The 16886-nt window shown below is 39.6% G+C and overlaps 1 protein-coding gene across 3 annotated transcripts in view; it reads left to right on the top strand.

Annotated features, from left to right (window-relative positions):
• DAPP1 (dual adaptor of phosphotyrosine and 3-phosphoinositides 1) overlaps positions 1–16886 on the top strand; it is a 56712-nt gene that overhangs the window by 20239 nt on the left and 19587 nt on the right. For all 3 annotated transcript variants that reach the window (XM_061419568.1, XM_061419569.1, XM_061419570.1), the window contains exons 2-3: positions 1618–1740; positions 4126–4259. In XM_061419568.1, coding sequence (XP_061275552.1) covers positions 1618–1740; positions 4126–4259 — 257 coding nt within the window. The remainder of the gene's footprint in view (positions 1–1617; positions 1741–4125; positions 4260–16886) is intronic.

The following is a 16886-nucleotide window of genomic DNA, read 5'->3' as shown; positions in this document are numbered from 1 at the left end:
CTGTTATTAATTCTATTTTAGAGGTGAGAAAACTGAGGCTTAGATTGGTTATATAACTTGCCCAAGGTGTTACAGCTATAAGAGTTTTCACGCGGATCAGGACTCCGGCAAACTGACACCAGAGACCACAGTCCTAATCACACACTGAACTGCCTCTATTGACTCATTAAAAAGAATGGGAAAGGAAAAGGGAGTGAGGTGCAGAACAGGGAGCCTGGGATGCTCTTGTCTCCATAGAACTGGGATTGGGGACATGCCTGGATGCCTCTGGACACAAAGGATTCCTCTCAGGAGGAAGCACAGAAAATGGGTAACATTGGGGTCCTCTGAGGAAAGGAACAGGGGTGATGTGGGTTAAAGGGGAGAAAAAAACTTCATTTTCATTATGCCTTCTTTTGAACTATATAGATTTTTTTATACCATGTGTTACCTTTTCTAATGTGTTTTTGGAGTTTATTTATTTATTTTTTTAAACACATACATTAGTCTGAATATCCTTGGGACTTCCCCAACTCTGCAGGTATTTGTGAGTTTTAAACAATAGTGAACAGGGCTTGCATCTCTGTATAAAACGTCTGAATTCCTTGTGTTCAACTTCATTTCCCTCATGACAATGGACTCTGGTATAACAGCTCAGTGGTTTTACACATTACAAAACATGGTACCACACTTTTAAAAGACAGTGTGATAGATCAAAAGAAAGAGAGATAATTGGCCCAAGCCTATTCTTATGGTTATTTTTGACTTGAAATTTTAAAAATCTTTCTGTCTACAAAGTAATGTGTGTTTGTTTGCTAGGACTTGCATGAGTAAGTACCACAAAATGGCAGTACTTAAACAGAGGAAACTGATTGTCTCGTGTTCTGGAGATTAGAAGCCCCAAATCAAGGTGTCAGCCCCAAGTAGGGTTGGTTCCTTCTGAGGGCTATGAGGGGGATCTGCTCCAGCTCATCCTCCTTGACTTACAGATGGCCGTCTTTAGGGAGAGTGTTCACAAGGCACTCTCCCTGTGTGCAAGTCTGTCTCCAAAAGTCCCTTTTTTATGGTCCTATTGAATTAGGACCTACCTTGAAAATGGAAGTGTTAGTCACTCAGTCGTGTGTGACTCTTTGTGACCCCATGGACTGTAGCCCGCCAGGCTCCTCTGTCCAAGGGATTCTCCAGGCAAGAATACTGGAGTGAGTAGCCACTCTATTCTCCAGGGGATCTTCCCATCCCAGGGGTCAAACCCAGGTCTCCTGAACTGCAGGCAGATTCTTTACCATCTGAGCCACCAAGGGAGGAGACCCCTAGGACCCACCTTAAGAACCTCATTATAACTTGCTAAAGACCCTGTCTCCAAATAAGGAAGCATTCTGAGGTACTAGGGCTCAGCACTTCAACATAAGAGTGTTCAGGACACAATTCAACCCATAACACTCTGGGATAAGGCAAATCCCTCCTTTCCCCTTCAGCCTCATCCAGCAATTTCCTTTTCTTGATGTCTTGGCTCAGAGTTTGGTCTCAGGGCTACCAGGGTGGAGAATATTGCTGAGGTAATCTCTGAGAGGAAAACCCAGTGCAGGAAGAGTCCCCCGTAGTTCACTCTGAGTGAAAGTGCTGCTCTCTTCTCCCCAGGTGGTACCATGGCAACCTCACCCGCCATGCTGCTGAGGCACTGCTCCTCTCCAACGGATGTGATGGGAGCTACCTTCTGCGGGACAGCAATGAAAGGATTGGGCTCTACTCCCTCTCTGTGAGGTAGGATTCATAAGAACTCTATGCATTTAGTGGGGCCCCATCTCTTACTTATATGGGCACTGACTTCAGCATCACAGGCAGATTGCCAGAAAATGGAATTCGCTTGATTCTTGTTAGATCAACAGGTCCAAGGATGCCAAGCTCTGAGTGGTGAGACTGCAAAAAACATGCCTGCTCCTTCCATTAGCAGGGAAAATATTATTAGAGCTGGGACAAAATAAAAATGTAAAGCTGAAGGAGATTTTATGAATTATTTAATCCAAAACTCTTGCTTGACTGATGAAGAAACTGAAGTGGTAAAGTGTCTTCCACCCAATAAAACCATGCTAGAAACAGCACCAGAATCCTCATCCCTGGAGCCTGGCCCAGTACCCTTTTCACTGTTCTTTGCTTCATCTGGAAAATCAAAATGACTTGTGGCTATGCAACTTTCATAACCACAAACTCAAGCAGGCAATGTGCAACTTTTAATTTTTTTCTATAAACAGAATTTCTCAAAGTTCCATTTCCCCTCACTGTTAAGAAAGTTAATCTAGTCCCCACCAGATAGGCCTGGCTCAAAACAGTCATTGGCCAGCCCTGTCAGGGTTTCTCTCGCACACTTTCTCCTGGCTGACTTCCCTTTCAGAGAAGGTGACCTAGCCACCTGATAATCAGGGGGAGTCATTGGTTATCTGTTAACATCTGTCACCTTGGCTTCCATTGACATATAGCAAGTCTCACTGGGTTCACAGGCAGTTGCTAGGATTTGAGGACTCCATGAAATTGCCCTCGGCCACCCATCCATTAACCTCAAACCGTTATTGTTTTATTTTGTTTATAAATTTTTCTAAACAACATCTTTGGGAAAATTTTTAATCAAAAGTGGAATTCTGCTTGAAGTAGGAATTTAATCTGGATTGAAGCAGGAATTGTGCTTTCTCGAATCAACAGCAAATGTTAAAATTATATTTAATGGTTGGATTGTTGATCCTTTATTGCATGGATCACTCCAAAATCTCAGACAAACCTGTGGAATTGTTGGCTCAAAGAAAGTTAACTTTTCACTTTTACATGTTTCATAAGGCTTACAAAGAGATAACACATATATTACACCTATATACAAATTTAAAATATAAATTGTTAATTTCCATTACAAGCACTTGGAAATGCTTTAAAAAGTAATAACCACCAGCAAAAGTGAGAAGGACCAAAGACCAGCTCAGGAGAATGGTTGTTTTTATTCATTTGTTCATTCACTTCCTTAATAATATTTCAGAGCATCCATTCTGTGCTTACCACTTTGATAAGTGTTGTAGGAGATTTAAAGACCTTGTCTTCAGGAAGTCTAGCCTCACAGGGGCAATAAGGCCACATATAAATACTTTACTACAAAGGAGAGGCTATAAATGACGTGAAAGACGGCAAGGTAAGTGTGTGGATTGTTGAGAAGAGAAAAAACAAGTAACTCAAGCTGGAATATCATGCAGTATTTGATAGAGTAAGTGGCATTTGAACTGACACAATCAAAAACAAAGCAGAAGAAGTCACAGGTGAAGGGAACAGTACAAGCTAAGGGACAAAGACAGAAGCTCCTAGGAGAATAGTACAGCTGGCTGGACTATGGCAGTTGCCAGAATGTGGTCCCCAGACCAGTAGCATCACTTCAGAGCATGTTAGGAATACAAGTCTTAGGCCCAGCCCCGGACCTACTGAATCAGGAATTCAGGGGGTAAGGCCCAGAAACTTGCACCCTTTGGGTGATTCTGACTTCTGGTTTTTGCTTAAGGTGGAAAGTTACCTGAAAGAGAATAATAGTGGAAGTGAGGCCATGTGTGTGTGTGTGTGTGAGTGTGTATGTGTATATGGTTATAGATATATATAAAATTTAATTTTCTGCCTTATTCCAAAAATGGCAATGTAGGAAAGTTGGTATTTTATTCAGCAGGGAGTGAAATAGGTGTGGGAAGAAAAGGACTGGGCTCACATAACTGCTTAAGTGAAAAGAGGCAGAATTTGTACTGACTCCCAAGTAAGGGAGGAGGACCAGGCACAGAGGAGAATCTGGGGAGAGGGTGGCCTGCCGTTTCTATCATCTCTCTTCCTGTCTCTCTTACACTTATGCCTCCAGCAAAATACAAACAACCCATTTGAAAAGCGAGCAGACCTTAATAAATGTTTCTCCAAAAAAGACATACAGATAAGCACATGAAAAGATTCTCAACACTACTAATTATTAGAGGAGTGCTATTCTTTAAATGCCAGTGGTTTTGGTGATTGTGTCATAACTCCGTTTTGAGAAGGGTTTCATGGTGATACTAATGCCTAAGGTTACGTTTCCCTTCAAAAAAGATACTTGTTTCTTAAATAGCATTAAGGTTTTTTTTCCTTTTTTTTTTCTTTTAGAGCCAAAGACTCAGTCAAACACTTTCATGTTGAATATACTGGATATTCATTTAAATTTGGCTTTAATGAATTCTCATCTTTGAGGGATTTTGTCAAGCATTTTGCAAATCAGCCTTTGATTGGAAGTGAGACAGGTAAGCTATGCACATATAGTTGACCTGAGAGATATTGTTTCAGAAGGGAGGCGGGACAAAATGGATTTCAAGTAAATGGTTGTCACTTCTATTGGATTATGTGCATACTATATACAATTGGGTATGTTTAGAAACATTTTTTTTCAATTACTGTGCCATAGGCTACATAAATAAATTATATATAAATAAATTATATACAGACATTTCAGTATTATCCTTAGGAGAAAACAAGGTGCTTTGTACAAAATAGGTATTTTTCTCAGGATATATTATTTAGTGGATTGACTAAAAGCACACATTAAAAAAAAAATGGCCTAATGATGTATACAATAAAGAATAGAGGAAAAAAAAACTTTTTGATTCATCAGAAGTTTAGGTATGGGCAGTTTGCCTATCTGGGAGACACAAAATGTTCATTTTGAACAGTTTTTGAGCATTTTTAAAAATGAAATTTACACTTAAATTTCCCCAAAGGTCATTGAATAGTGAAAATACTGACTAAAAATTGTTCTCCTAAGTCTTGGTTTCTTGTAAATTTTTAAATGGGGCTTAAGTATGCCTGAAAAAGTTTGAAATTTCCTTTTTGGGTGGTTAGAGTCAAACCAGAAAATTCAAATTAAAAACAAAATACACTCTCTTGACTTTTTAATGATCTAGCTCATTTGTCTGTACTATTTAAAGTACGTAAAAGATTTCCTTTGTATTTGTGTAAAAAGAATCACAATTTTGTATGTCCTAAATGATGCTAATTCTCAGTTAATCAAAAGTTGGACAATTCCAAGAATCAAGCACAAAAGGAACTCAAGCATTAATAACACAGTCAGTTGCTGAGAATTTGTACACACTCATGTTCATGGTAAACTTGGTTAGCGGGCTTTTTGTTAACCACTCTGGGGAGAGATACGATTGCCTTTTCCTCTTCTGCTATTTCTGTGGCCCGAACAGACCCTGATATGAATCATACAGTGTTGAGCAGAGACGGAAACCACAAAATAGTTGCCTTACCTTATACTGACCGTGCAAGATCTTTAATAGAATATTCCAAACCGTAAGACTGAAGCGATCATCTTTTTTTTTTTTTTCTGGTGGAAATTCTCCTAATCAACCCTGAAAATTACCATTTAACCAGCAGTAGTTCTCTTAAATAAAGAGCAAGTGGGGATGAATTTATTTCCATTGCTACCTTGGCCCTGTTGTTCAGTTGCTAAGTTGTGTCTGACTCTTTGTGACCTCATGGGACTACAGCAAGCCAGGCTCCCCTGTCTTTCACTATCTCCCAGAATTAGCTCAAATTCATGTCCACTAAGTTGGTGATGCTATCTAATCATCTCATACTCTGTTGTCCCCTTCTTCTTTTGCCTTTGATTTTTCCCAGCATCAGGGTCTTTTCCAATGAGTCGGCTCTTCCCATCAGGTGGCCAAAGTATTGGAGCTTCAGCTTCAGCATCAGTCCCTCCAATGAATATTCAGGGTTGATTTCCTTTAAGATTGACTGGTTTGATCTCCTTGCAGTCCAAGAGACTCTCAAGAGTCTTTTCCAGCACACTACAGTTCAAAAGCGTCAATTTTTTGGTGCTCAGCCATCTTTATGGGTCAACCCTCACATCCCTAAATGACTACTGGAAAACCATGGCTTTGACTAGACGGACCTTTGTCAGCAAAGTGATGTGTCTGCTTTTTAACATGCTGTCTAGGTTTGTCATAGCTTTCCTTCCAAGAAGCAAGAGTCTTTTAATTTCATGGCTGTAGTCACCATCTGCAGCAATTTTGGAGCCCAAGAAAATAAAATCTTTCACTGTTTCCACTTATTTCCCCTTCTATTTGCCATGAAGTAATTGGACTGGATGCCGTGATCTTAGCTTTTTGAATGTTGAGTTTTAAGCCAGCCTTTTCACTCTCCTCTTTCACCCTCTTCAAGAGGCTCTTCAGTTCCTCTTTAATTTCTGCCATTAGAATAGTATCATCTCCATATCTGAAGCTGTTGATATTTCTCCTGGCAATCATGATTCCAACTTGTGATTCATCCAGCCCAGCATTTCTCATGATGTACTCTGCTTATAAGTTAAATATGCAGGGTAACAATATACAGCCTTGATGTAATCCTTTCCCAATTTGGAACCAATCAGTTATTCCATATCCAGTTCTAACTGTTGCTTCTTGTCCTGCATATAGGTTTCTCAGGAGACAGGGATAGTGGTCTGATATTCCCATTTCTTTAAGAATTGTCCACAGTTTGTTGTGATCCACACAGTCAAAGGCTTTAGTGTAGTCAACGAAGCAGAAGTTTTTCTGGAATTCCCTTGCTTTTTCTATGATCCAATGGATATTGGCAATTTGATCTCTGGTTCATCTGCCTTTTCTAAATCCAGTTTGTACGTCTGGAAGTTCTTGGTTCATATACTGCTGAAGCCTAGCTGAAGGATTTTGAGCATTACCTTGCTAGCTTGTGAAATGAGTACAGTTGTGTGGTAGTTTGAACATTCTTTGGCATTGCCTTTCTTTGGGATTGGAATTGAAAACTGAACTTTTCCAGCCCTGTGGCCACTGCTGAGGTTTCCAAATTTGCTGGCATATTGAGGGCAGCACTTTCACAGCATCATCTTTTAGGATTTGAAATAGCTCAGCTGGAATTCCATCACCTCCAGTAGCTTTGTTAATAGTAATGCTTCTTAAATCCCATTTGACTTGACTTCACACTCCAGGACGTCCAGCTCTAGGTGAGTGACCACACCATGGTAGTTATCAGGGGCATTTGGACATTTTTTGACTTCCTTGGAAGTCACAGAGTCAGCACTGTGACCTATGAACAGTTCTTCTGTGTATTCTTGCCACCTCTTCTTAATCTCTTCTGCTTCTTAGGTCCTTACCATTTCTTTTCTTTATCATGTCCATCCTTGCATAAAATGTTCCCTAAATATCTTCAATTTTCTTGAAGAGATTTCTAGTCTTTCCCATTTCCTCATTCAATCATTTTCCTCTATTTCTTTGCATTGTTCACTTAAGAAGGCCTTCTTATCTCTCCTTGCTATTCTTTGAAACTCTGCATTCAGATAGGCTTATCTTTCCCTTTCTTCCTTGCTTTTTGCTTCTCTTTTCTCAGCTATTTGTAAATCCTCTTCAGACAACCACTTTGCCTTCTTGCATTTCTTTTTGGGGGGATGGTTTTGGTCACCACCACATGTACAATGTCACAAACCTCCATTCATAGTTCTTCAGGCACTCTGTCTATCAGATCTAATCCCTGGACTCTATTTGTCACTTCCACTGTATAATCATAAGGGATTTGATTTAGGTCATACCTGAATGGTCTAGTGGTTTTCCCTACTTCCTTCAATTTAAATCTAAATTTGACAATAAGGAGTTCATGATCTGAGCCACATCACCTCCCACTCTTATTTTTGCTGACTATACAGAGCTTCTTCATCTTCGGCTGCAAATAATATAAACGACCTGATTTTGGTATTGGCCATTTGGTCCTATACATGTGTGGAGTTGTCTCTTGTGTTACTGAAAGAGAGTGTTTGCTATGACCACTGCATTCTCTTGGCAAAAGTGTTAGCCTTTGTCCCGCTTCATTTTGTACTCCAAAGCCAAACTTGCCTGTAACTCCAGGTATCTCTTGACTTCCTACTTTTACATTCCAATCCCCTATGATGAAAAGGACATCTTTTTTTTTTTTTCCCTCACCTCTTATATTAGTTCTAGAACGTCTTGGAGGTCTTCATAAAACCATTCAACTTCAATTTATTTGGCATTAGTGGTTGGGGCATAGACTTGGATTACAATGATGTTGAATGGTTTGCATCGGAAACAAACTGAGATCATTCTGCCAGTTTTGAGATTGTACCCAAGTACTGCATTTTGGACTCTTCTGTTGACTATGAGGCCTACTCCATTTCTTCTAAGGGATTCTTGCCCACAGTAGTAGATATAATGATCATCTGAATTAAATTTGCCCATTCCTGTCCATTTTAGTTCACTGATTTCTAAGATGTTGGTGTTCACTCTTGCCTGGAAAGTTTTTTAATTTCTCAAATCTCTTCCCTTCAGGCTTATTTCCTACCTTTGTCCCAACCTACACTTATTTTTGTTCAATTCTTGGGCACTGGCAATGGGCAGTAGATGTTGAAGCTAAGGACTCTGTTTCACCTACTTTGATTTTTGTCCTTCTCCTTGTCCCCCAGGTGCTGGGACAGTGAGTGATACTTTGGGTGAGTGAATGAGTGAATGAATGAATGATGACTATGAGCTGCAGCTCTTTGTGTCTTTCAAAGCCAGTATCATTATTGCTTTCAGCCTTCTTTTCTCTCTCCAAGCAAAGCTGACTCCCTTCTTTTAAACTCTCCCTCTAGATTCTATTTTCAATCTCTCTGGTCATTCTCCATGCTCCTGTATGGATTTTCTCCAAGTTAGGAAAGGGTACATATTCTGCATACCAGCAGATTTCAAAAATCATTTTTTTAAAGTTTTTTTTAACTGAAGTGTAGTTGATGGATAATACTATATGTGTGTATATCAGTTCAGTTCAGTTCAGTTCAGTTGCTCAGTCGTGTCTGACTCTTTGTGACCCCATGAATTGCAGCACTCCAAGCCTCCCTGTCCATCACCAACTCCCAGAGTTCACTGAGACTCACGTCCATCAAGTCAGTGATGCCATCCAGCCATCTCATCCTCTGTCGTCCCCTTCTCCTCCTGCCCCCAATCCCTCCCAGCATCAGAGTCTTTTCCAATGAGTCAACTCTTCGCACGAGGTGACCAAAGTATTGGACTTTCAGCTTTAGCATCAGTCCTTCCAAAGAAATCCCAGGGCTGATCTCCTTCAGAATGGACTGGTTGGATCTCCTTGCAGTCCAGAGGACTCTCAAGAGTCTTCTCCAACACCACAGTTCAAAAGCATCAATTCTTCGGTGCTCAGCTTTCTTCACAGTCCAACTCTCACATCCATACATGACCACTGGAAAAACCATAGCCTTGACTAGATGGACCTTTGTTGGCAAAGTAATGTCTCTGCTTTTGAATATGCTATCTAGGTTGGTCATAACTTTTCTTCCAAGGAGTAAGCATCTTTTAATTTCATGGCTGCAGTCACCATCTGCAGTGATTTTGGAGCCCCCCAAAATAAAGTCTGACACTGTTTCCACTGTTTCCCCATCTATTTGCCATGAACTGATGGGACCATTGCCATGATCTTCGTTTTCTGAATGTTGAGCTTTAAGCCAACTTTTTCACTCTCCACTTTCACTTTCATCAAGAGGCTTTTGAGTTCCTCTTCACTTTCTACCATAAGGGTGGTGTCATCTGCATATCTGAGGTTATTGATATTTCTCCCAGCTATCTTGATTCCAGCTTGTGCTTCTTCCAGCCCAGCATTTCTCATGATGTACTCTGCATATAAGTTAAATAAGCAGGGTGACAATATACAGCCTTGATGTACTCCTTTTCCTATTTGGAACCAATCTGTTGTTCCATGTCCAGTTCTAACTGTTGCTTCCTGACCTGCATGTAGGTTTTTCAAGAGGCAGGTCATTGTACATATAGTGATTCACAATTTTAAAGTTTTATTCCATTTATAGTATTACAAAATATTGGTTATATTCCCTGTTCTATACAATTATCCATGAAGCTTATTTTTATACATATAGTTTATACCTCTTAACCAACTACCCCTATGCTGCGCCTCCCCTTTCCCTCTCTCCACTGATAACCACTAGTTTGTTCTCAGTATTTGTGAGTCTGCTTCTTTTTTATTTTATTCACCATGGTGGTGGTTTAGTCGCTGAGTCGTGTCCAACTCTTACGACCCCATGGACTGTAGCCCACCAGGCTCCTCTGTCCATGGGATTTTCCAGGCATGAATACTGGAGTGGTTTGCCATTTCCTTCTCTAGGGGATCTTCCTGACCCAGGAATCAAACCTGGGTCTCCTGCATTGCAGGCAGATTTACTATTTTTTTCTGTTTTTTAGATTCCACATATAAGTGATATACAATATTTGTCTTTCTCTGTCTGACTTACTTCACTTAGCCTTATGCCCTCCATCCATATTGCTGCAAATGGCAAGATTTCATTTTTTATGGCTAAGTAGTATTTCATTGTGTGCATATGTATGTGTTTTATTTGAAACGAACATGTTGCAGTAACTTCTGGCTGAACCTCCTGTCACTGATCCAATCACTAGGTGGTTGGGACAATGTTGGGACATTGGGACAATGTTAAGCTTTTCCAGCAAATACAGTCATCTGAATAAATGTCTGTGGCTAATACAATAGGGATTATAAAGATCTGTAACCCAGACTCCTATAGTAGATTTCTCCAAATCTAAAGCTTGCTGCATCTCTTGTCATTACTATAATATTTATTTATTGCAATAAAACTTGGGAAACTGAGATTTTCATCCTCTCCATTGCCTCTCCTCTCTTCTATTCATTACCAAGTTGGGAATTTGCTACTATTTAAACCTCTGCTATAGACTCCAGGTGATGATAGATTTGCACTTGACAGTCTGGCTTCCAGCCCTTGAGTTATATTCCAGGAACTATAAAAATTCCTCTTATCTGTCCCTGCCAGCTGAAGGCAAAACCACCAAAGCTGGGAACAAGAGGCAAAACCCATAACTTGTGAGTGTTCCTACTTTGTCCTCTGGGAGTAATAGGCCTCAGGAAATAAGATAACATGCACCACACGCAGAAGCTGTGATGGCTCTTAAATCCCAATGATTCTTGGGAGTCACAGTCAGCACTGTGACCTATGAACAACCGTGAACAGAAACTGGGATTCCATCTCCTAAAAACCAAACTCTTGTTCATTTAAGGGCTGGCTCTTGCAAAATTGTAATTCAAGAAGATACATATACCCTATATTCATAGCAGCGCTATTCACAACAGCCAAAACGTGGAAACAACCTTAATGCCCATTGGCAGATGAATGGACAGAGATGTGATATACATGTATATATCACACACACACACACACATACACACACGCAGGAGTACTACTAAGCCACAAAAATGAAACATTGCCATTTGCAGCAACAAAGATGCAACTAGAGATCATCATACTAGGTGAAATAAGTCAAAAAAAGAAAGACAAATACCATGTGATATCACTTACACATGGAGTCTAAAACATAGCACAAATGAACCTGTCTGTGCAACAGAAACTGACTCACATAGGGAACAGACTTGCGGTTGCCAAGGGCAGGGGGCAGCAGAAGAAGGGTGAATTGGGAATTTGGGGTTAGCAGAAGAAAGCTATTATATATGGAATGGATGGGCGACAAGGTCCTACTCTATATCACAGGGAACTAATATTCCTTGTCCTGTGATGAACCATAATGGAAAAAAATATAAAAAGAATATAGAACCATAATGGAAAAGAATATAAAAAAGAATATATATATATACACATATATATGGCTGAATCACTTTGCTGTGCAGCAAAAATTAATACAAATTGTAAATCAACTATATTTCAATAAAAAAATTTTAAATTAATAAAAAAGAAATGGCTTCCAGTGATCAGGAGACCTCCAGCTAATGATTCCTTGCTCACTATCAGATGAAGTGCAAATTCTTATTAAAATTTTTGCTTGGTTAAGGATCACCTGGGGATGCATTTTCCTGCATTGTGGATAAGACCCTGTCAGGGTCCTGACATCCCGATCTCTGGAATGGGAAGGACTAGAGCTGGGTATTTCAGGCCTCTCAGCCCAGAGCCCACTCAGGCCAACCTCACTCTGTAGGGCCTGGGAGTGAGTTTATTTAAGGGAGACTTTATCTTTGAGGGCAATGGGAAAGATAATCAAATAACCAACAACTGTAAGCTTTTGCTTTACAGTTTTCGGTCTGAATAATGTCTTCGGTAGAGTGAAACCAGAATGCTTGGTTCTGGGTCATCAGAAAATATTCGCATTCAAGATAGGTAAAAGTGTTAACCTATAGGGATATATACTCTTTTAAGATTATTTCCCCTATTTTATTCTTATTTTCTTTTCTTTAAACTCCCAGGATTTCTGTTTTGTTAATGAAGAATGAAGATTCTTGTGAATAAGATCTAACCCTCCTAATAACTTCAGGATTCTATTATTCTTAAGTCTCCTTTTCCCTTGCTGTAATATCTCTAATCTCCATTAAAGTTTCCATTCACTGTAATTTCTTCTTATTTCTCTCTTAAGATACTTCTCCTTCTCAAAACCCAATCATCTCCCAAGTATATCATAGAGATATACAATGTACCCATTTGCTTTTACTCTATTCAGTAGCCCTTTTACCTTTTAACATATTTTTATAAGATATTTCAACTGTTTGATGTGGACCATTTTTTAAGTCTTTATTACATTTGCTACAATATTGTTTCTGTTTCATGTCTTGGCCACGAGACACATGGGATATTAGCTTCCCAACCAAGGATTGAACCCGCACCCCCTGCATCGAAAGGTGAAGTCTTAATCACTGGACTGCAAGGGAAGTCCCTATTTTTAACCCACTTATTTTTTTAAATATCTTCACACTCATATATAAAGTCTATGAGAAGAAGGATTCTTGTCATTTTTTTTCCCTGTTATGCCCCATCACCTAAAAGAATAAACGCTAATCATGACCCACAGCATTCCTTGGATAGTATACCAATACCAACGTCCACATTGCAGCTTTGGGGACAACATAACAACTAGCAAGCTGCTGGCAATTTTTACTTCCAAAATATGTACAAAGCATAATTTGAAAATGATTTGTGTTGTATGCATGCTCAGTAATTATTAAATTCAGACTCTGCCTTTCATTTGTAATAGCAAAGTGAAGTGGCTCAGTCATGTCTGACTCTGCAACCCTGTGGACTGTAGCCCACCAGGCTCCTCCGCCCATGGGATTTTCCAGGCAAGAATTCTGGAGTGGGTTGCCATTTCCTTCTCCAGGGGATCTTCCCAATCCAGGTATTGAACCTGAGTCTCCCACACTGCAGGTAGACTCCTTACCATCTGAGCCACTAGGGAAGCCCTGTAATAGTAAGATGTTATGTGAATCTTCTACTCATATTTGTACATGGCTTCTAAATTCAACTCAAATAGATTTGAAAATATGAGTTTTTTTTAGTATGGACATGTTTGGTTCATTATTAATTTTTAATGAGTCCTCGAGTATTTGACTCCAGAGAAGACGATGGCACCCCACTCCAGTACTCTTGCCTGGAAAATCCCATGGACGGAGGAGCCTGGTAGGCTGCAGTCTATGGGGCTGCACAGAGTCGGACACAACTGAAGTGACTTAGCAGCAGCAGCAGCAGCTTGTATTTGACTAAGATTTGTCTTGGAAAATGTACCCAGCATTTATCTTTATGCTTACATGTCCAAATAGTATTAAAATAAAAATTGCCTTTTCCATTATCTTTTCTCTATATTGCAATACTTTTGTACATGAAATTGTCATCTACAATTTATAAATTACTGTGTTGTGACTTTAATCACCTAACTAGCATGAAAAAAAGAATAAGTGCTGTGTTTGTGCTTACCCTTTATAGTGATTGGTTCTCAGTTTTGAAGATCCTATCTGGTTCTTTGTTAAATGTCAAATTTCCACTTCTCTTTTTGTTCTGATATGGGGATTCCCAACCTTTTGATAACTGCTACGGTTATTATTATTTTATTTTGTGACTCTGGCCATTTCATCCAGGTGACATTTTAAAATAATTAAGTTAAAATTAATTTTAATTTGAGAACTATGTGACACTTCTGAAAATAATTGGTGATAACTTAGAATATTGTCAAACCACGACCAGGAGTCACTTCTTTTTTTTTTTTCCTTAATATTTATATTTATTTGTTTACCTTTGGCTGTGCTGGGTCTCCATTGCTGCTTGGGCTGCTCTCTAGTTGCAGGGCACAGGCTTCTCGTTGCAGTGGTTTCTCTTGTTGCAGAGCACAGGCTGTAGGGCATCTGGGCTTTAGTAGCTGCAGCACGTAGGCTCGGTAGTTGCTTACTCCTGAGCTCTAGAGCACAAGCTCAATAGTTGTGTGCACTGGCTTAGCTGCTCCAGGGATGTAGGATCTTCTTGGATCATGGGTTGAACTGGTGTCTCCTGCATTGACATGTGAATTCTTTACCACAGAGCCACTAGGGAAGCCCAGAAGTCACTTCTTTAATTTATGTTTGCCAGAAACACAAATCTTCATTTGTAGATGAGGCATGTTTGGAAAAGTAAAAAGCAGGCAAGGACGAGAATGAAACAAAACTTTGCAGAGTTTTACTAAGTTCCAGGCATGCTATTAGATATTTTCACACATGCCAAGTTATTTAATCTTCTGGACCACCCACAATAATGGGTAAAGTCATCCTATTTTCAGATTAGGAAATAAAAACTCAGAGATTTTAATTTATTTGCCCAAGTTGCAAACATAGAAAACATTAATGCTGAGATTGGAATCCAGGCTAACCTGGTTCTAAAGCCTGTGTGCTTTCCACTCACTTTGTGTTCTCCTAAAACTGGTGTCCCAGTGACACTACAGGCAGTATTGCCACAGCACAGCATGGCTCTGAATGGATTAGGATGGGGATCAGGAGTCCCCACGCGGATTAGGAGTCCATGCCACGTGATGCACAAAATGCTTGTAGGATATGGCAGGCCTACAGTACATGGTTTAGTCCTCAGTCTCCTTAAAGCCTATAATAATATTTCTGATATGATATAAAATCCTTGTTCTAAAGAATATGACTCAGTTTGAACTTTGGATTTATTGTTATTCTTAATTTATTAACATGAATTTTTACTGGAGAAATTATTCTAGAAAATCATAAAACACAAAAAAAGTTGACTAGAGTGGTCCAGTGGTTAAGAATACACTTTGCAAGGCAGGGGACATAGATTCGATCCCTGGTCGGGGAACTAAGATCCCACACGCCGTGGGGCAACTCTGGCCACATGCTGCAACTACTGAGCCCACGCACGCTAGGCGCATGCTCCACAAGAGACGCCACCGCAAGGAGAAGCCCACCCTAGCAACTGGAGAACCAGCAATAAAGACCCAGTGCAGCCAAAAATAAAATAATCAAATACATTAAAAAAAAAGTTGACTAGAACACATCCCCCAAATACTTAGGCCCTCATGCATGCCTCTCCAGAAAGGATATAAAACAGCCTATGTAACTACAGTAAAGTTAAATAAAATTTACAGTGTGAAGAGAAGGGGGAGGAAAAGAAAAATGAGAGGCAAAAATAAAATGACATCAGAAGTGAAGTACATCAGATGAATATTGCACATTTACTGAAACAGGATAAACATTTGGTTACTACACATCCTAATATTTCTTCACCTTCAGTTGGGCTTGTGCAGTTAACCAGATTTATGCAATGCTGGAATTGGAAGGGAGCTCAGAGACCTTTTAATTACTCCTTTACAAATGAAGAAACTGAGGTCTGGTGGAAACGTTGAAGTAAAAACTCTCATTTTCTTTTCTTAAGTTGCATCTTGAAGAATCCATTTCATCAAATTTTGATTGATACACGTGATTCTCTTGTCCACAATAACCAAAGTACATTTCACATGCCATAGAGAGTTTCCATGGTGGTGATTAACACTAAGGCTAAGAAAAATGGGTGGTATGATGTGTAAACATGTGAACCTCAGGTCTAACTCCAGCCTTTGCTATGTACCAGCTGTGTGTCTTCAGGCAAATTATGTAACCTCACTGAGCTTCAGTTTCATCATCTTATAAAATTGAGCTGATGGTAATAGTTGATACTTTAATGACTTGCTGTGAAGACTGAATGAGATTAGGCATGTAGCACAATGATATTTATAATAATTCTTAGCATGGCAGAAATAATCATTATTAATGTTACTTTAAGAAGCCTTTTTATGGTAATTCATTCCAATAATTATATGCTTCTGCTGCTACTGCTAAGTCACTTCAGTCATGTCCGACTCTTTGCAACCCCATGGACTGCAGCCTACCAGGCTCCTCTGTCCACGGGATTTGCCAGGCGAGAGTACTGGAGTGGGATGCCATCGCCTTCTCCAAATTATACGCTAGAGCTATATATTTTTTGACATATCATGAAGCGTTGGTTGAGGGACAATTGGATTAATGTTTTCATTAAATCTTTGAGATGTCTTCTTCAAATTTTAAGTCAGTTCCATAGTGCACTCATATGAAAGGTAGAATCAAGTACTCCAACTGATTTGCCTTGGATATTATAACAGAATCTTCTCTTGCCCTGGCTGTCACGTCTGCTTTTCTTAACTCAGTGTATTTCTCCCTATGAGACTAGAAATCAAATATTAAAACTCCTTCATGTGTAAACAAACGTGATTTTACTAGCACTATTTTATGATGAGTTCAAGTCCATTTGCAGAGCAGGTAGCAAAGAAGAAAACAGAAAGATCTTCAATATTCTTTTAACTCCCCTAGAAAGTTACCCTGTATTAGCCGGAGGAGATGGAGGAATCTGCCATGCATATGCAGCAGGAAAGCCTGTTTTCTGAACCTGAGGGCAATAATGAAACATAGATGGATATGATCTATTTTAATGTAATTCATAATTAATCATTTGTATTGAGAATCAGTTATGAGCTGGGCACTGCTGGCCACTGATAATATAGCGATGAAACAGGTATCGTCCTTGCCCTCCAGCCGTC

This window comes from Bos javanicus, chromosome 6 (genome assembly GCF_032452875.1).
Source record: "Bos javanicus breed banteng chromosome 6, ARS-OSU_banteng_1.0, whole genome shotgun sequence".
Classification (NCBI taxonomy): Eukaryota; Metazoa; Chordata; class Mammalia; order Artiodactyla; family Bovidae; genus Bos; species Bos javanicus.
Note: the sequence above shows the minus strand (reverse complement) of the source record. Positions and strands in the feature narration are given on the sequence as shown.